At 40.0% G+C, this 21,369-nt stretch overlaps 1 protein-coding gene across 5 annotated transcripts in view; it reads left to right on the top strand.

Moving 5' to 3' along the window:
- arhgef9b (Cdc42 guanine nucleotide exchange factor (GEF) 9b) overlaps nucleotides 1-21,369 on the top strand; it is a 71,492-nt gene that overhangs the window by 6,185 nt on the left and 43,938 nt on the right. For all 5 annotated transcript variants that reach the window (XM_079630273.1, XM_079630276.1, XM_079630274.1 and 2 more), the window contains exons 3-4: nucleotides 2,380-2,518; nucleotides 3,628-3,734. In XM_079630273.1, the coding sequence (XP_079486399.1) occupies nucleotides 2,380-2,518; nucleotides 3,628-3,734 (246 nt within the window). The remainder of the gene's footprint in view (nucleotides 1-2,379; nucleotides 2,519-3,627; nucleotides 3,735-21,369) is intronic.

The raw sequence follows: 21,369 nt of genomic DNA, 5'->3' as shown, positions 1-21,369 counted from the left end.
CTATTTTGAAAACTAATTTTGTACTAAGTATATTTTAGCTGTAATTAAATTATAGTAAATTATAGTAAATCATAATTTTAAGTGTATTTAGTGTACTTTTGTGTGCTAAATTGGAACAACAAAGTGTATTAGTGTATACTATTGTTACAATGATAATTTCCAGCACACAGTTCAAATATACCTAAAATATATTTTTAATAAAGTGCAACAACAACAAAAAATACTTCAAGTATATTTTTCAAAAATATATTTTTGTCTTATTGCATCCATTTATAATGGTAGTGAAAATGTGGCAACAGAACGGTCAGTGGTAGGAACATGTCACACTCTGAATGTTTGATTGGTTTGCTAACTTTAAATTGTTTGCTAAGGGTAACATATGACATGCTGTGTGGTATTTTACACACTAACCTTGCTCATGTATACATGCATTTAATACCTGTATGTATTGAACACCTGACATATTAACAAGCATTCGCATGATGACCCTAATGAAAAAAAAATATTCTAAAATTTATTTTGAAATGCATTTATTTTATGCTAAATATACAACAAATACATTTACATATTTATGTAAATACCCTGCAATTGTACTTTTGGTATACTAAATTGGCATACTTAAAGTCTGCTATATTGGAACAACTAATTTTGTACTTAATGTACTTTAGTTACCCAGAAATAGTGCTGAGATCCAACTTAGCATATTTGATTGTGCTAAAATTTAACTTGCAAGTATCCTTTAGATACACTTTAAATATCTTGCCTTCAAAGACTGATATTATATCATACTAGCCTTTCTAATAGTGATATTAAACACATTTTAGGCTTAATATTAAAGGATAATTCCGGTATTTAACACCTTGAGTCTATATTGTAGTTAGTTTTGGATGAACAAGAGTGGTGGACAACATTTTTTTGACAATGGTTCCTCTCTCGAGTTTTTGACTAATAGAATTGGCCATGGACCCATTTAACATTGGAGTCAATGGGCATGTCCGAAAATGTCATTAAAACAACCTTTAACATTAGTTTTCAAAACTGTGCAACTCGCCGAGTGATTAGTGATGTTAGTTGATGTTCCAGAAACAAAAAGTGTTGCGAAATACAGTTTCTGTCGTGTTTTATTCGTCATTTTGTAAAATCCCATTGAATTCTGTTGAAGGACTGAGTGCTCGATAATATAAATGCGCTACCGGAAACGGAAAGGGGGCTGTTTACATTTGGTCGATGTAGTCTTTTTGCTCGCTTCCGTTTCTCATAAGGCTAGCGAGCAGAGCAACTGTGCTCCGGGAGAGTAAGCGAAATAAACAAACAAAACCTTCATTAATTGTTACTTGTAATATGAAGTTGAACTCGACTGTGACCGTGAGTGTCCCGCGAGACATAAACATCGGTTATCGCCATCAAGTGGTCGGGAGTGTGCTAACGCTTCAGATTCAAATATTGAGCGGAAGTTACACAGTTGTGAAGTGTCTGAAAAAATAGTTCCACTGTAGCAAAATAAACGGATTGGAATCATATATTGCGACAATATATTGTTAATCATCAACGAACACCATTAACCACTCGGTGAGTTTAACAGTTTTGTAAACGAACATTATTGGCTGTTTTAATGACATTTTCGGACATGCCCATTGACTCCAATGTTAAATTGGTCCATGGCCAATTCTATTATAGTCAAAAACTCGAGAGAGGAACCATTGTCAAAAACATTTTGTCCACCACTCTTGTTCATCCAAAACAAACTACAATATAGACTCAAGGTGTTAAATACCGGAATTATCCTTTAAGAAATGAGCATTGTGCAATACAGAAGTACTATTGTAATATTTATATCAGTAAGTCTCAAGCGATACAGTATGTCAGTAAATATGTTAATTGATTTGTAGAATACTTAGTATGAAATAATATATGTAATTTATTTATTTTTTTTCACTAGGGGAATGATGAGAAAAACACATCGATATGATCTTAATGTTCAGACTAAGATGCTCTAGGGGGAACAAACTAATTTTTATCAGATTTCAAACCACCTCCAGAGGCCTAGAACAATAGGATTTCATGTTTTCCTGTTCAGACTAAACTCAAAAAGACCAAAACACTCCAAAAACACAGATTTGAGTTGAATAGGCCACAACTTTTAGCTATTGTTCTGCCTGTGTGTACACAATAGCTAAAAGTATGTCTAATATCGATTTACTGTTGACTGTATTCTCAGTTAGATGTTTCCAGATACTGTTCCTCTCCCGATTAACCCCACTCACTATACTTGACATGAAACATTTGATTTTCCAGTTGGTAAATGAGACACTTTGGATGCAGTTTAATGTAATATGTTGCTGTTTGAAGGGTTATCTGACTTAATGCAGTGATTTTCAGACCCTCGCACGCCCTCCTGGCCAGTCGCCTGCAGATCCTCCACTTAAAGCTCTGCTTCAGCGGTGTTGCTCACTGCCGCTGCCAACCACTCTCTCGGCACTAGAGCCCATTGCCCTGACACATGTGCTCACTCCTCCAGGTACAGTGCATGTCAAACTAACTCATACAGACATACACAGAAATATAGTGAATTCTGTTCAAAATGGTTCTTTTAAGCCATTTTTATATATCTTTTGCAGTGGTGTGTCAGTAGGAAATATCAGTTTACATTTCCAAACATTCCTTTAGCCATTAATCGTTATAATCCAGAATTATCTGAACTCCCCATCATCGAGACTGTCTGTGATTACATGAAGAAACTGAAAAAACTGAGACTAAATACAGAAGAACTGGCAACGTCTCCAAGATGCTTGAAGAAACTTGCCTGCAAAGCTACATAACTATGCAAAGTTTTAGGCACGTGTGTAAAAATGCTAAAATGTAAAAGTGAGGATGCTTTCAAAAATAATGTCAAATAAATTTTATTTATCAATTAACCTTTATTAGCTAAATCAGATCAATTTGGTGTGACCAACCTTTGCGAATGAAAACAGCTTTTGTCCAGGTACACTTGCACATAGTTTTTCAGGTAGATTTGCAGGAAGTTTTCTTAAAGCGTCTTGGAGACATTCCCTCAGTTCTTCTGGATTTAGTCGGTCTCAGTTTTTCATGTAATCAGACGGACTCGATGATAGTAACATCAGATCTCAGTGTGGATCATACCGGCTGTTGTCAGAGTCCTTCTGCATACAACATTCTCACTGGATTATAACAATTAATGGGAAAATGAATCTTTGGAAATGTAAACTGATATTTCCTACTGACACACTACAGCAAAAAAAAAAAATATACAAATAACTGTCTTAAAACAATGTGTTGGGTGAAAATACTAGCTTGCCTAATACTTTTGTACAGTACTGTATATATAAACAAAAAGCATAACACAAGGAGTGCCAAAAAAAATAGTGCAAAATAAACATGACCAGCAGCCTGAACATTCTCCAAATAATCTGATCTCTGAGCAATATTAATAATATGAAAGCATAAAATTGCATAGGACTACCACCCTTCTCTTAGGTCCGTGCAACGACATCTTTCATAGCAGTTTTATTCTCTCAAGTTTCTCATGTCTGGTTTCATGTTGTGGCACGAATTTTAATATAATTTTATTTGGAGCATTTGCACTTATTCTAGCAATCTGTTCTGCAGTTAAATCGATGGCTAAGTCAGGCATTCTCCGTGTGAGGAACAGCAGCACAGGATCCAATAGACAGAGGCTGTTTAGACCAGGATCTGGACCACTGCATGTAAACATGGTGAGTAATCCACCCTCTGTTCATCATCTGGTGTTTGCTTTATGTTATGGGGAATAATGTTTCTGTGTGAATAATGCAAGTAATGCAAGACAAATGAGTGGTACAGCATTAACACTTCAGTTACTTCGTTTAAAAGTTCACCCAAAAATGAAATCATCGTCATTTACTAAACCTCAAGTCATTCCAAACCAATAAGACTTTTGTTCATCTTCAAAACACAAATTACAATATTTTTAATCACACCAGAAAGATATCTGTCCCACCATTGAAATTCCATGCAACCAGAACTTAGGAGCTTCAAAAAGTCCTCAAAGACATTGTAAATGTAATCAATATGAATCAAGCAGTTTTATCTAAGTTTTCTGAAAGAGAGAAAGTTTCAGTTTCTTTATACATTGAACAGATTAAATATAAGCTTTTATTCACATATAAACACATGTTCTATAATTATTTGTGAAACTCATGATAAGCCTCACCTAATTTCTCAAGTGTTACTTTGTCACCCGTAAGCGATCTGGACCTGGAACCTTTTTAACACATTTTTAGTAGTCACTGAGTAACTAGTCAACACTTGACTTCAAATATCAGATATCATGTTAATGTTGTGATTAATTAGTAATTCTTTATAATTGGTCATACTGTAGTTAGTTAATAGTTCTTTGAGGCTTATTTCATTCAATTGTTACTGATTAGCTATTAAGGAACTATATCAGTCCTAAACGTGATATTCCTTAATGATTAGTTATTCTTGTTTCCATAATAGTTCTTAGTTATTATTAGTTATTAATAGGAGCTGAAGTGTTACTGTAGCACGACTCGTCCGGTTTACTACTTGTACTGCATTACTTGTTAGTTGCATTTGAAAGGGTAACTTTGCTGATATTTGTATTGTTACAATGTCAGAAGTAAATGTAAATGAACAATGTGTACCTGCACCAAGATCTTCCCATTTATTTGTTATCAAAAGTCTGCCGCATGACGTGTTTAAACTTCTGGCAGCTCCAGGGCTTCTGTTAAAACTACAGATTAGACTGTTATTATTCTGCATTTTTGTATTCCCACTGATGGATTGAGCTCAGTGTATTATGGATGTGTTCCTTTTTGGCAGAAGGGAACGCCACAGCCCTTTTTCTCTGTTTTCTTTGGTCATGCAGCACTGATTTAAAAAAAAAAAAAGATCCTTTCACAAAGGCAGACAAATTATATTAAAAGCAAATCTTGCAAGCGCTGAATTACCTCTTTAATGATGGACAATTATTCTAAAGTGTTACTGGTTTTCATTGGGAAACTGCTGATCCAGGCCAGTTGGCATGGTTATAGTTTCTTTTTCCACTGTGTTGCAATGACATCAGGTATGTACATAACCTTCGAGGTGCAAGAGTAGACAACGCTGTGATACTGTAGGTCAGGGTTCAGTCTCTTCAACCCCGATCAAAGACACCTGAGAAAGCTAATCGAGGTCTTCAGAGTCACAGGTAGGTCAGTTGCAATGCAGCAGCCCGAAAACACTGCTTGTGCAATTGCGATTATTATTCATAAAATAACATTTAGAAATATCTATGTAAATATGTCATATCTGTCAATCATCTGTCAATATGTCATATCTATATTTTATAAGATATTTAATAGTTTAATAGTTTAATTTAATAGTTGTTGTGATGATATCCGATTACCCATTTTGTCATGCCTGCAATCTTTAAAAAGCTCCTATAGTCTGGTTAAATGGGCCTGCATGTATCTCTTCTCATCATATATTTCATTATACGTCTGAAGACATCGGAATGGTAAATGGCATCATACAGAGTAAACGAGTAAAGCTTTCTTCCTGCACATTGTTAGATGTGTACATGCGTGAAGCACTCAACTAAATAAACTGCTGATGAAGCTACTTTGAGTTCTAGTTTAGTGACGAGCTCGTGTCATTTTAAGCTCATGCTCGCAAAGGATTGCTGCAATTTGGGGAGTGAAATCTCAGCCTCACAGCTAATTTGGGGTCACTATTAAAATGGTTCCCTCGATTGCATTATGTGAAGGTTTTATTTAAAGAAATGAGTCATCAATTCAAACAAAGCATGCATGCTGGGAATCAGAGATTAACTATGGTGTCGAGTGGCCTCTTTCCTCATCAGTCTGGTAAAAGCCATTCCACATTCATATTCTATACTCATTTTTTGCACTTCTCATATAATATTTGGTACTTCACTTTCTCCCACACTGCAATTTATGCAACAACAAAAAATGGAATAATGGAAAGAGTACTTTTTGGATACAAGATAGAATAGGATTTTATTTTATTACAAGATAGCTTGTTTAGTTTTTTTTTTTTTTTTTTTTTTACAAATTAGACTCTAATTTGATTCATTTGATTGATTGTTTTTGTTGTTTAATTGTTTCACATTAGTTTGTGTTTATTTGTCTTTACTTAAAGGATAATTCCGGTATTTAACACCTTGAGTCTATATTGTAGTTTGTTTTGGATGAACAAGAGTGGTGGACAACATTTTTTTGACAATGGTTCCTCTCTCGAGTTTTTGACTATAATAGAATTGACCATGGACCCATTTAACATTGGAGTCAATGGGCATGTCCGAAAATGTCATTAAAACAGCCAATAATGTTCGTTTACAAAACTGTTAAACTCACCGAGTGGTTAGTGGTGTTCGTTGATGATTATAAACAATATATCGTCGCAATATATGATTCCAATCCGTTTATTTTGCTATAGTGGAACTATTTTTTCAGACACTTCACAACCGTGTAACTTCCGCTCAATATTTGAATCTGAAGCGTTAGCACACTCCCGACCACTTGATGGCGATAACCGATGTTTATGTCTCGCGGGACACTCACGGTCACAGTCGAGTTCAACTTCATATTGCACTGGTCAGTGGTCACGTCTTTCAATATTTTCAAGGTTTTGTTTGTTTATTTCGCTTACTCTCCCGGAGCACAGTTGCTCTGCTCGCTAGCCTTATGAGAAACGGAAGCGAGCCAAAAGACTACATCGACCAAATGTAAACAGCCCCCTTTCCGTTTCACGTAGCGCATTTATATTAACAAGCACTCGGTGAGTTGCACAGTTTTGAAAACTAATGTTAAAGGTTGTTTTAATGACATTTTCGGACATGCCCATTGACTCCAATGTTAAATGGGTCCATGGCCAATTCTTTTATAGTCAAAAACTCGAGAGAGGAACCATTGTCAAAAAAAATTTGTCCACCACTCTTGTTCATCCAAAACAAACTACAATATAGACTCAAGGTGTTAAATACCGGAATTATCCTTTAAGTTTAGAAGCTTCAGAAACTGACTCAGTAAGACAATTTAGAAAATTGTCAAGGCAATGATGTGATTAAAATGTTTGTTACAGAAAAGCAGTTAATGGTGACTTAACTGCAATGGCAGGTGCATAATGTATCACATTTGGCTTTCAAAATGATGAAAATATGCATAATTCATGTTCAATTGTAATTACGGTCCAATTATCACAGATTATGTTTACAAGATCGCACACTCGCAGACTTTAAACGGCAAAGGTTTGAGGTTCCGTTTGTGGACTTGGAATTACTCCTTGACCTGCTGTTGTTGAGAAATGTATTTATTCATGCTGTAATGACGATGGGTTGTTAAAAAGGAGAATCGTGCTCCTTGTTTCAAGGCTGCATGAATTACTCATCAGACGTTAAACAGTGTGGGACATGACCGGTCATTTCTACTGTGTTTAAACAGACAGTTTGTCGTCCACTAGTGCTGCAGTTGCTTGCTTATAACAGTGTTTATAGGAACAGAAAGGTTTTCATGGGTGCTTTATAGGGCTGATGCTTACTGAGCTCAATATTATATCTCAAACCTGTCATCAAATTCATCATGGGCAAATGATCTGAGATATTGTCCACATTCCTTTTATAGCTCCATTCTCTTACTGTGCGTCAAAAAATGATTCATTGTGTCTATTTTTATTTCTCCTAAGAAATTTTATGAGAAACATTTGAGACAAGGATACTAAATGCAACATAACTGAGAACTCCTTTCCTGTGATATTTGAGAAGATATTCAGCTTCTTTTATCATGGTCTCCATTTCCTTGGTAGTATCTTTTACTATAGGGCAATGGTGTTGTTGCATATTTATTGGTGAGGTCCGCCTCCAAGTTGATTTGAAAAGAGCCGAGAAGCATTTGCTATTACGCACAAGCTCTCTGACAGGAAGTATCATTGTTTTCCTGTTCGTCAACATTTTATCCTGTCTATTGTTGTTTCCTCAGCCAGACTACTCAAAATGTATGACTACATGACTTATGGCCCGTTCACACCAAGTACAATAACTATACAGATAACTATAATCCACACCAAGGGATTATAACGATCTGTGTATTATAAGCGTGCACTGTCGTCTGCCACTTTTAATGCTAGTGGTCTTTAAAGTCAGGAGAGTTCATCATTTTTGTTGACAGTGTGGTAAGAACTTCCATATTCTCATAGAATTAGAATGATTTTTAAAACTTAGACTAACAAAAGTATAGTCATCATGGTGTGAGCGGGCCTTTACAGTACGGTTCCCCTAAAGCTAGTTTTCAGTGTTTTGTCTATAACCATGAGCTCACAAGTTACTGTACTTCTTCCAAAACATGCAACACTGTTACCACAAATACGACTATGGCTAAAATGTGAACTGTGTAATATGGAGTTGGTTTCCTCCTTTTGCTGGAATAGAGTGAATTAAAGGGTCGTGTTATGTTAGGGAGACATTCGAATTTTAGGAGAAAAACTGGTTAATTTTCAGCTTTTCGTTTTTCGTCGAAATCTTCATCGTGTCAATGTTACAGGATGTGATGTTTTCTTGCACCTAGTACATTAAAGACTCTTGTCTCTCATAGTGTCTGGTGTCTCATAATTACTTATGAGAGTGTATGTCCTTATCCTATGAAAAGATGCATCTTTGAATTATTATTCACAACTGCAAGTATTATTGCTTTCCTAACAGACTCTAGAAATTGTGAGAGTAGCTCTGAGTAGATGCGTTCATGAATCATTTTCCAAGGACATGCCCATTTTTTGGTGTCCTGTAGTTGACCGGAAGTGTCCTCAACTCTAATTGCAAATTAGAAAATCAGTGTTGCAATTAAAATCTCCAAAACAAAATTAAATATGAATAGATCTCAGACTTTATCTTACTTTAGTTAACAACTTATGTACTTTAGCAAGGATATTGATTTGGAGGTCCAATCACTTTCTCAGTTTCTTCAGCAACATCTTTAGGCATTGAATACATCTTTGCAGGTGGCAATGCCTTTTTGTATTAACCACATTAGGAACACCATCATTTAAGTCCTGGATGTGTGAATTCTGGAAACTCAACCCTTTCGTCTTGAGCAGGTGTTTTCGATTTCTTCTGTAGATTTCTCCACCCTGTGTTTGAACCACGGGGGCTTCTCAATGCTTATTTGTGCATCCTCGTTTCCTTTCCTCGCGTCGCAGCTCCACCCCCTGTAGGACGCTAGGGAAGGCTGCAAGGAAAGAAAATGAGGAAGGAGGAATCGAATGAAAGCTTTTTTATACATTGGAATACTTGATCACTCGAGCGTCACTTCACAACGTCATCAGCAGCGCTCAAAGGATCTGCCCTTATGTTGTATTAGTTTGGTTATTTAAGAAATTCATAATAAATAATGATAAAGCAAGATACCCTGTTGAAATATTTGAGATGTGTGGTTTATATAAACTGCAAGGGTAAAGTATAAATTAAATGAACTTTTTTTTTTTTTTCAAAGGTCAACTTATGACGTTCGCTTGGTTTTACTTTCAAAAATATCAAAATTAATATGTAATAGGCTATTTATTTTCTACCCAGGTTTTGAGCCTAGCTCCTGAAACGCTCGGATTTTATGGGCGTGCCACATTGAAGACTTGGAAGTAAACGCCCACTGCTATGATTGGGTTCCAATCCAAGGTTTCAAAAGCCAGCTGTGTGCCCTGTGATGTGAATTCAGTGTCTTTTTGACAAGCTACAATCTTCATAGTTGGATCCTTCTGTGACTAGACACGTACACATAATCATTAGATATCAAACGATCTGTAACAAAGCAATACTATCAGATAAAAAAAAATAACTCAGATAAGTGTGTTGCACCATTCCTGTCGGATCCAATATAGAAGGCATCGTTTTTTAATATTAATCTGTCTGCAAATCCAGTCTCGAACTGTGTCTTGTTTACAAAACAATCCGCTGTGAAATGAAGCGAACAAATGCACAATGTTTTACCCAGCTGGAACTCCATTAAAGGTAAAGTTTAACCACACATTCCTAATATTGGAATCAGAAGGAAGCTTATGCAGCGACTGTCTTCTTCCACAACCAGGCACTGCATAATATTTCGTAAACGGCATGTTTATTGCATGGTACCTCGCTCCGGTTTAGCAATTATCACCTCGTAGGCCTATGTTATTTAGCTATTGCATGTAATGCGCAAATCGGTGGATGGGGCTAAACAGGCAGTGTTGAAGTAGGTGTTGATCTTCTTCTGCGGAGGCGGTGTTTGATACCCTTTGACCTCAAAGATCCCCACGTTGAAAAACCTTTCGTTCGCTGTGCCTGGTGTCAATACAAGCTTTTATTAGACTAACAAGGAAGTTTTCAGTTCTAAAACAGGATATTCTTATAGTATGATGACCTCTTATATGTCAAAACCTCAAGGAAAATGTTTCTCAGTTCATCACCCCTTTAAAATTATTGTGACTGATGTGAAGGGGGAGGATCATTTATATGTGCGTCATGTTTAGTCAATAAAGCTCTTCTGCAAAGGATACACCTGTGTATCCTCGCTCATAACTCCTCAGGAAGCCTCCTCGATCCTCGCCTCCTCGTGGTGCAATTCGAGAATTGAGATTTCCTTCAAGATGGCTGAGCTCGATCAGTTTCTGGGTCATAGGATGGAGGAGTGAGGAGACGAGGAGGGATATTGAGAAGCACCCCATGTATGACCTTGGCTTTTCACATCTGGCTGCCAACAATCCTCAGCTCTCTGTCTCACCCTTTCTCCTTCCCTCAGAGTAGGCAGGTTTCTTGCCATACGATCATAGTAAGACTTTTGCTTCAACGGCCTGTCCTTTAGGCATTTCTGAACATATTTGTGCAGTTGCGGCTGTAGAATTATTTGACAGTTTACTCGCTGTTGGTAGTCTGGCTACAAACCGGCTACAGCCCATAAGAAGCTGTGCAGGAGATAACTTCACTCCTCCTAGTGGCATATTCCTGTACTCAAGAGGAGCAAGTATGGATCTCCTTGACTTTATTGCACCTTCTTGAGTAGGTTTATGATGGTTTGTACAGCTCTTTCACTTTGACCATTAGACTGAGGATATCTTAAGACTTGAAGTTGAGTGTTTGAACTCCCAGTTGTCTCTGAAGTTGCTGAATTGAGCACTCACAAACTGCGGTCAAAAAAGAGTGTTGCTGCCATGCCGTTGAAACGCTGTTACTTTCAGTCCGATTTCAGGTGCTCTTTGTTCAGCCTTCCTAGGGACACTGGACTTAGGGAAAAATGGCGAAGAAATTAGCTAAATTCTTATACGTTTACGTGAATCATTGTACACTGAAATCAGCGTGTTTTTGCTCACACCCAAATAGGGGGTAATTTAACAACTTCCAAATGAGCTTCATGAATCCTCTCCAGTATTTCTGCTTGGAACCACGAGACTTGTGTTTTTGAACAGCAGTCTTTCTGAGAGGGTCAGATCTTCTCTGAATGTCCATTACATTCTTATTGCAGTCGGCAAATGTCTGATTTGTTCAGGCCATTCTCTCTTGACTATTGCCATCACCATTTGCAGTTCTCTATCCGCTTCTGTAGCTTTCTTGACAGCTTTAAGTTTCTCCTCTGAAATTGGTTGATATTTTGACAACTGATGTACTTCCAAGTCACTGTCCAGTAATTGTTCTGTTTCTTCCTCCAGGTAAGCTCTGCTAAGCGTATCTGCTATTTTCTACTCTTTTCATGGTTTGTAGGTTATCTGCAGATTATACGGTTGAAGTTTCATTAACACCCTCTTCTCCAGTGGCTTGTGATCTGACTGCACTCTTACCGGTTTACCATAGAGGTATTGACTGAAGTTTTTACACCCATACACAATGGCTAAAAGCTTTTTTTCAATCTGAGCATACCTTTTCTGGCAGTCAGTCAGGGATCTTGATCCAAATGCTACAGGATATCCTTCCTGCAAGATGACAGCACCAAAACCCTCTGAACTTGCATCAACAGAAAGAGTCACATCCTTGTTGACGTGGAAGAATCTGAGAACTGGGGCATTGCTTAGTTGTGACATCAGCATCTCAAACTCTTTTGCTGTGAAGTTTCCCAGTGCCATGATACACCACTTTCCAGGAGTTCCCTTAGTGGCACGCTGATCTTAGACAGCTTTGGAACAAACTTTGCAAAATATTGAACCATGCCAAGAAATCATCAAGGCAGCTTTGTCTTGTGGCTTAGGCATTTCCACAATTGCTTTAATTTTGTCTTGGTCTGGCTTCAAACCTTCTCCACTCTGTATATGCCCTATGTACTTTGTTTCACACATTTTGATCTTGCATTTTTTTCTGATTTAATTTCAGATTTATGCTCCTGATTCTCTCTAGAAGCTGCCTGAGCCTTTCGTCTGGTTGTTCCACATTTTCTCCCCACACGAGTATGTCTTCCACGATATTCATGACTCCCTCTAGGTCCTGAAGCCTTTGAGCTATACACTTCTGGAAGACTTCTGGGTCTGACTAATAGTTATTTCCTCATCTCTATTAGCCTGCAACGTGTTACCATTTGTTAAAGCCACACATAATGCACATTCTTATTGGATATATTCGAGCCTTTTGGCCCCAAATCACTTAGTTTACTGGTATGTCGGCATGAATGTAGCTAACACCACATTCGTAAGTTACTAGGGACACCCCTTAACAAAAGGGTGTACCAGAGGGCTATACTGGGAGATGCTTCACGCGCCTTATATGCACCTCATTGCAGCCCACATGTCTAATGGCTAGATCTGCTCAGGGGAATACTGAGTAGGCAGTTCTACCAGAAATACTCGGAAGGCAGAATAGCGTAACAAAGCATACATTTATTAACAGCCTAGCAAGCATTTATAAAGTTCCTTTGCGTAGGCCCGTCCATAGCTCGCAATCCGAGGGCAACGGAATTTGCATTTCCTGCGAAGGAAGGAAGATGAAGGAAGGGGCTCAGCCGACCCACTGGGAGTTATGGACAGGGACCATCCTGGTGGTGGTGGGGAGGAGGGAGGTAATTGTATGCCGTCAGCATCTGCGAACTCAGACGTGTGTAAGTACCGATCTTTTATACTGCAAGTATTCAAACACGATTGGTTAGATGTGAAGGTAATAAGTGACGTTACAATTGAGTCCCGGCAGAACTTATGCTAAAGCTTTCATATCTAGTCTGCCAAGACCAAGCATATGCCCCATTTCTCAAACTCAAAACTAAAAGGCTAGGCACCACATGCACCTAGCATGCACACGGTTTCTATGGCTTCTATGGCTTTCTATGGCAGCAGTAGTATGTTTTGGCGTTAGATTTTCTGACTCTTAGCTTGTATTCTTAAAATATCATGTCACCTGCTCTGTTGGGGGGTAATTAATGTATGCTATATTGCACAGCAGCAGCATGTCTTACTTGCTCAGAGCATCATGCTGTGTATTGGCAGTAGCAAGTCCCGTAATTGCTCTGCAGCAGCAGCAGCAGCGATAAAAGCAGCAGCAGCAGCAGCAGCAGCAGCAATAACCTACAGCAGCAGCAGCAGCAATAAAAACAGCAGCAGCAGCGTAGCAGATCTATTCCTCTAAGACCAAAACTGTGCTCATCAAGGGCACCTACAAACAGTTCTGTTTGGTCCTCTTGTTCAAACTCAAATACTTTTCTCACTGTGAACCTTGTTTTTTCTTTCTGTTAATGCGTTTTGCACATCCTTCCGAAGTGATTTTTTTTCTGCGACACAGTATACATATTTGTCCATATACAGGACACTTCCTCGCTTCATGACTGTAACCGCATCTGGTTCATTCCTCTTCATTCTTTAACCATGCATTTGGAGCAGAACTTCTCTGAAGTGACTTCTTATGCCGAGTTCACACTGAATGATTGATTTTGTGAGATCGCTGACAAATGGCCGAAATCATAGGCAAATCGGTGATCGGTCATGTGAGTGACAACACGCAGTGTGAATGATCAAAAACCTGAGAGAATCGCAGATGAGTCGGCGACGCCCGTGATATATTTGGCATGCTAAATATCTGGATCTGTCGGCGATTCAAAATCCTGCTGTGTGAAATGTGTTCTGACAAACTACATCTGCAATGACGTACAGCCAATGACAAAGCAAGATACAGGGCAGCGGGATGTTCGGGGAGGAGTTATAGACCAGAATATCAGTATTTTAATAGATATATTTACAATTATATAAAACAGAAAAAAGCACAAACATCTGCTTGACCAGAAGCAACAGCAGCACATTGCAAAATTATTTATTTACCTCCAACTCTCTTTGCAGAACACACAATCATTGCTCCCCTCATCTCCCCACCCATTTCCTCCTGCATAATCTTTTTTTTTTTTGTAGTCCTTTTCGATGCAAATCAGCGTACAGACAATTTGGATCGCAATCTTCTTGCAGGCTATCCTTTTTAATAACAATTTCAGTCTCGCGCAAGAACTCCGGTCTCATGCACGCGTGATGTTGCGTTATTTCCTCCTTCACTTCTCGCGTGTATTTGGTTGTGAAATGTAGTTTGCGGACCAGACAGAATTCATGAATTCAAATCATGCAGTGTGAAACCTCCTGTCGCTTTGAGCTAGTTAGCTTTATCTTAATAATTTTTTTCACAGTCACTTCAGTTTCCTCTTGGAGTGCTTTAATTTGGCTTTGTTTACACAGCTTTGTTTAGAGCAAGATCCGGTTCTCTTAAAAGTTGAGCTCTAATTTGGTATTTGTTTACGCCATACACTATGCGGTCTCGGATCAGTGATTCAGTCAACTGTGCAAATTCACATTCTTTGGCTTTTGTTTTTTTAAAACTCCATCACATCAGCATCAATCAATTCAATTGGTCCCTGAGCTTGAGTGAAAAATGTGTATTTGTAACACAAATATTTCCTGTTTTCCTTCTGTTTTCATTTGGTTGTCGTAGTAATTCATTGTTTGATTGATTTAATTGAGTTCCTTATCTTGTGTATTTAAGACCTTCAGTTCACTCTGTTCGTGGTCATGTGGTGTTTGTGGTTACCACACTGTTTCATTTACCTTTTGTTTGCTTTCTAGTTTTGTATTTAGTTCTTTTGTTTTGTAAGCCAATCTAAATCGGTCTAATGATACTTTCTTTTTACGTTTTTAACGTTACTGTCTTTTCCACGTGGCAAAGTAATTTAGTTCCAATTAAACTTATCTGACTCCATTTTATCACAACCTCGAATTTAGGTCAGAATGCCAAATTGGTTAATGGTCATTTATATAATAGTTTAGCAGCACATTTTATTATTCTTTTAAAATCTTTACTTATATTTTACGTGTTCATATTAGGAAGCTATGTCGCTTTGAGGTCCTCACGCCTTCTGTTTAGCGCGGGTCTCACGATCACAAAATCGCCAGCTTCGGTCACTAAACAGAGGTAATTGGCTATATACCTGAGATGGTCGCATTCACGCTTGCACATAGATGCTTTTGTATAGCCCCCGTGGTTTTTGTATACAAAATTATCTGTTGGGTATTTTGAGCTAAATCTTCACACACACACTCTGGGGACATCAGAGATTTATTTTACATCTTGTGAAAAGGGGCATAATAGGTGCCCTTTAAAGACCGCATCAATAGTTTGATTCACTAAACAAGTAGGCCTACGCCAATTCACTAATCTAGTCGATAGTTGTGTCCCAGATGTCCCACTATGCACTTATAAACTATGTACATTCGCACTATGTACAAAGCTGTGACAAATGGGATCATGAAGTGTCCAACATTCTACCACAGTGAAGGAGTTACGAAGATTTCTAGGATTTGCAAACTTCTACAGAAGATTTCTCCACAACTATATTACCATTGCCGCTCCACTCACATCACTCCTCAAAGGAAAACCTAAAAGATTACAATGGACCGAATCTGCTCGAGCTGCCTTTAGCTCTTTAAAGATGAGTTTCACCACAGCCTCAATCCTCAAACACCCTGATCCCAATCTCCCCTTCATTGTAGAAGTAGACGCCTCAGACTGTGGTATCGGAGCAGTCCTCTCCCAATGTCATGGCAGTCCAGGTAAAATGTACCCCTGTGCATTTTTCTCCATGAAGCTACGACGTAGGCAATAAGGAGCTGCTTTCCATCAAGGATGTCCTGGAGGAGTGGAGGCACTGGCTGGAGGGACCTACTCACCCATTCCAAGTCATCATTGATCACAAGAATCTTGATTTTAATAAGAATGCTAAATATCTAAACCCACGACAAGCCCGATGGTTGCTTTTTTTCACACAATTTCAGTTTACAGTTACCATCCAGGAAGCAAAAATTACAAGGCAGACGCTCTCTCCAGAAGGTATGACCCTCTGGACAACCCCACAAATCAGGGTCCCATCTTACCCTCTTCAGTTATTATAGCACCTATATGTTGGGATATCATGGAGGAGGTACAACGAGAATAACAAACTGAACCACCTTCCCTGAATGTCCTCCTACCAAGCAGTATGTTCTTAGATATCTCAGGCAACGAATCATTAAATGGGTCCACTCTTCCCTTAGCAGTGTGCACCCTGGTATTCAACAAACTGTCAGTATGGTACGTAAGTCCTTCTGGTGGCTTCTGTGTGCACAGTCCAAGACCCCTGATAACTTCCAGCCGGCCTTCTAGAGCCATTATCCATTCCTCAGTGGCCTTGATCTCACCTGGCAGTGGACATTGTTACAGATCTTCCCAACTGCTACACTACAATTCTGGTAATCATTGACTTATTCTCAAAAATCATGTAATCTAATCCCTTTCAAAGGTCTACCCACAGCTATGGAAACCGATCATGCCCTATTTAATAATGTCTTCAGAGTTCATGGTATTCCAGAAGATATTGTCTCAGATTGGGGATTACAGTTTACCTATTGGGTTTGGTGAGCTTTCTACAAACAACTTGATATCAATGTCAGTCTAACCTCTGGTTATCACCCCCAGGCAAACGGACAGGTCGAAAGGTTGAACCAAGAACTGGGACGAAACCTGAGGTAATATAGTAGCACTGAATATAGTAGCGGGTCACTGCTCGTGCGGTCGACCGGTCGGTGCAGAAAGTAGCTTTGAATGTTTTTGTCTCTTGTAACGTGAGTTTTTGAGTGTTTGTTTCGGGAATCGATCGTTTGTCAACTATTACCGTATAGTTCTAGCTCAGCACTTTTGTGGCGTGTTTGTGAGGGTGTTGCCACTTCCTCACATAACGTTACTGGGATAAACAAGCCGACGCTAATTAATTCAGCTAGCTTTTTGCGCTCACTGCTCCAAAGTATGGACTGTACATGGACACTATGGACCTTTATGCTCTTACTTTTCATTTTGGATTGTTTGCCTACTGCATCATATGGATATACTCTTCCGGACAGCCGACGGATTACTTATTCCAGGGATTTTTTATTACAGTTGCAATTTCACTTCCATGAAGGCACTGACAAGTTGCCAGAGGAGCTTCAACGTAAACTCCCAACCGACAGGACAGATACTCTGTACAACAACAGAAAGAAGGTAACGAGACGGGGGAGGAAGAAGAAGGGTGGAATTAAAGCAAAACTTAGGCGAGGAGGAAATAAGCACTGCGTGCTCCCCTCAGTGATTCTTGCTAATGTGCGCTCACTGCGTAACAAGACCGATGAACTGCAAGCTAATGTTTATCACATGTATGAATACCGGACTGCTTCCATTCTTGCGTTTACTGAAACGTGGCTAACTGGAAGTGATAACAGCGACAGTATGTACATAGATGGCTTCGGGTCCCCTGTAAGGTTAGACCGTGATACTGAATTGACTGGTAAGCACCATGGTGGTGGTGTCTGTCTCTACATCAATCCACGTTGGTGCAAAACAGTTGTTGTCAGAGAAGAACTGTGCAATTCTGACATCGAACTCTTGGCTGTCTCCCTGCGTCCTTTCTACCTTCCAAGGGAATTTCCACAGCTGTTTTTCATTCTGGTTTACATCCACCCCAGGGCAAATGTATCCATTGCTTTAGATTATATAAGGAATACGCTCGACAGACTTGAGCTGATATCTCCGGATGCCCCCAAATTCATCATGGGTGATTTTAATAACTGTTTTTTAGACAAATCATTTAAAGGATTTTATCAGTATGTCAACTGTACCACCCGTTTAGGGAAAACACTGGACAAATGCTATGGGTCAGTTCCAGATGCCTACAGAGCCGTCCCCCTCCCCCCCTTAGGCTCTGCTGACCATAGCAGCATATTGCTTGCTCCCGCCTACACACCTGTGGTTAAGAGAATGGAGAAAGTCATCAAGGACATCAAACAGTGGACACCGGACAGCATTGATAGGCTTCAAGGGTGCTTTGAAACCACGGACTGGAATACCCTCACATCGTGCTCCACCAACATCAGTGAGCAAGTGGATACAGTCTCAGCATACATCACTTTCTGTGTGGATAGTATTATCCCCTCCAAGAAGGTTACCATTTTTCCTAACAATAAACCTTGGGTGACTAAAGATCTAAAAAACATATTGAATAAGAAAAAGAGATTATTTTTTACCGGTTCCGAAGCTGAGAAGAAGGAGGTAAATAGAGAGGTCAAGCGAGCCATAAAAATTGCCAAGCTGAAATTCAAGAACAAAGTGGAGCAGACCTTTGAAAAAGGGAACCTTCGTGCGGCTTGGCAGGGCATCAAGAACATGGCAGCAGTGAACTCTGTCTCTTCCAGCCGCAAACCCATCCAGGTAGCTGGAAGCAGCTCCACTTCACTCCCGAATGACCTCAACTCCTTCTACACTAGATACGAAAAAGACAACAGCATCCAGCTAGAATCAATCATCTCCACTCTCAGACCGGATGACTGCGGTCTCAACATCAACACATCAGAGGTGGTGAGTGCTCTCAGAAGGACAAAAAAGAACACAGCGCCAGGGCCAGATGACATCTGTGGGAGGACCCTCTGGCACTGTGCTGAGCAGCTGGGAGGTGTGTTCCAGCATCTGTTCCAGGGCTCCTTGAACAGCAGCACAGTCCCCGCGTTGTGGAAAACCTCAACAGTGATCCCCATCCCCAAGAAGGGCACCACCAGGGTCCTGAATGATCTCAGACCAGTCGCTATCACCTCTCTGGTCATGAAGGCTATGGAGAGGATCATCAAGGAGCACATCACCAAGGCAACCAGTTCGATGATGGATCCTCTGCAGTTTGCTTATCAGGCTGGCAGGGGTGTTGATGATGCAAAAATATTCATCTTAAACATTATCCACAAGCATCTGGAAATACCAAACACCTCAGCCAGACTTCTCTTTGCTGACTTTTCATCAGCATTTAATACAATGCAGCCACACATTTTGGCAGAGAAGCTCAGCACACGCTTCCACCTCAACCACCAACTCATTCTGTGGATTATAGATTTCCTCACCAACAGATCGCAGAGGGTGTTGGTGAATCACATCTTATCCGACAACCTCTTCACCTCCACAGGTTCTCCACAAGGCTGTGTCCTCTCTCCACTTCTTTTTATCCTCTACACTGATGACTGTAGATCCACCCAGGCAAATTGCCACTATGTGAAATTTGCTGATGACACAGTCCTCCTGTCTCTGCTTTCCAGTAATTCACAACATCACAGCCCTGCCCTGCAGGACTTCTTAGTTTGGTGCGAAAAGTCTTGTCTCGAGCTGAATATAGATAAAACTAAGGACATGATTGTAACCTTCTCACCCAAACAGAGACAATTAGCTGAGGCGGTCACCACTATCATCCAGCAGGAGCCAGTGGAGATAGTGGAGACATATAAATACCTGGGATTAACTTTTGACAACCTACTAAGGTTTTCCACTAATACAGAGGAGATCCTTAAAAAGTGTCATCAGAGACAATGGGCCCTATTTTAACGATCTGAAACGCAAGTGTCAAAGCGCAAACCGCAAGTAACTTTGTGGGCGGATCCCGGCGCTGTTGCTATTTTCCCGGCGGGATAAATGCCTCTTGCGCCCAGCGCAAATCTAAAAGGGGTTGGTCTGAAGTAGCTTCATTATTCATAGGTGTGGTTTGGGCGTAACGTGAAATAAACCAATCAGAGCGTCCTCTCACATTCCCTTTAAGAGCTGGCGCGCTTGTTTCAATGCGGATTACTATTATAACGGCGGATTTGCCGGCGCGCGCCAGGCGCGGTTCACAGCCGAGGAGACCGACGTTCTCGTCAGGGCCGTAAAGCACAGAGAAGTGACATTGGGGATGATGGGAGAAACCACCCAAATAAGCTTCGGTTAAACAGGCGCATAATTTGGGTAAATGTGCAATCTAGATTTGTTTTTTTTATCAAGATAGATTTTTTTTCACATCTTCACGGACACGATATTAGAGAATCAAAGTGTATGCTCGTTAACACGCTACATTATGGCCAAGCACGCGCCCTTAAAATACCATTTGACTAACGCGCAACGCGCCACTGTCTGTAGACTGGGTTTTTCCTGGTCAGTGGCGCAATTGCTTTCTAAACCTGGAAAATAGCACCAGGGCAGTTTTGCGCCGGAACACACCTCCTCTTTGCGCTGAACCGCCCCCGCGAGCGCAAGTTCATTCCCTAATTTACCGACGTGCGTCTGTGGAGGGAAAAGTCCGCTGTGCGCGGGTGCAGAATAGGAATGATACATGCGTCGGTGCACAAAGTCAATTGCGCTGGGTGCAAGATAGGGCCCAATATCTACTTAGGAAGCTGAAGTCATTTGGGGTTAACAAAGTCATTCTTAACACATTTTACTATGCTTTTATTGAAAATGTAATAACCTTCTCATTCACTAGCTGGTTCCACTCCATCACCCTGCAAAGCAGAAACCGCCTGTTGAGTGTGGTTAAGGTCTGTTCAAAAATCATTGACCAGCCCGTCCGAACTCTCACTGCCTTATGTGACCAACAGACTGTTAAGGTGGCACGCAGGATTATTAATGATCCCTCTCACATTCTGTTTTCAGAGTTTGAGTGGCTACCCTCGGGATGTAGACTCCGTTGTCCGCTTTGTCGGACACAGAGGAGGAAAGCAACCTTCATCCCGAGGGCTGTCCAGCTTATGAATTCCAGATGAATTCCCGCTTTTATTTTATTTATTTTTTTGCATTCTGATTTTATGTATATATGTGGTATGTAGTGTGTGGTTGTGCAGTGTGCCTGTGTAAGCTACTGTAATGTGCCCTTTTAAATTTCCCCCTGGGGACAAATAAAGTGCTTTGAATTGAATTGAATTGAACAACCGAGATGGAGTGACTTCCTCCCATGGGCTGAGAATGCACATGATTTTCTCACCCACTCCTCCACAGGCCTAACCCCCTTCCAGTGCGTTCTAGGATACCAACCTCCCATGTTCCCTTTGTCTGGTGAACCATCATAAGTGCCAGTGGTGGGTGACTGGATC

Source organism: Phoxinus phoxinus (genome assembly GCF_949152265.1).
Source record: "Phoxinus phoxinus genome assembly, chromosome: 12".
NCBI lineage: Eukaryota > Metazoa > Chordata > Actinopteri > Cypriniformes > Leuciscidae > Phoxinus > Phoxinus phoxinus.
The sequence above is the reverse complement of the archived record's forward strand: the minus strand, read 5'-3'. Positions and strand labels throughout refer to the sequence as shown.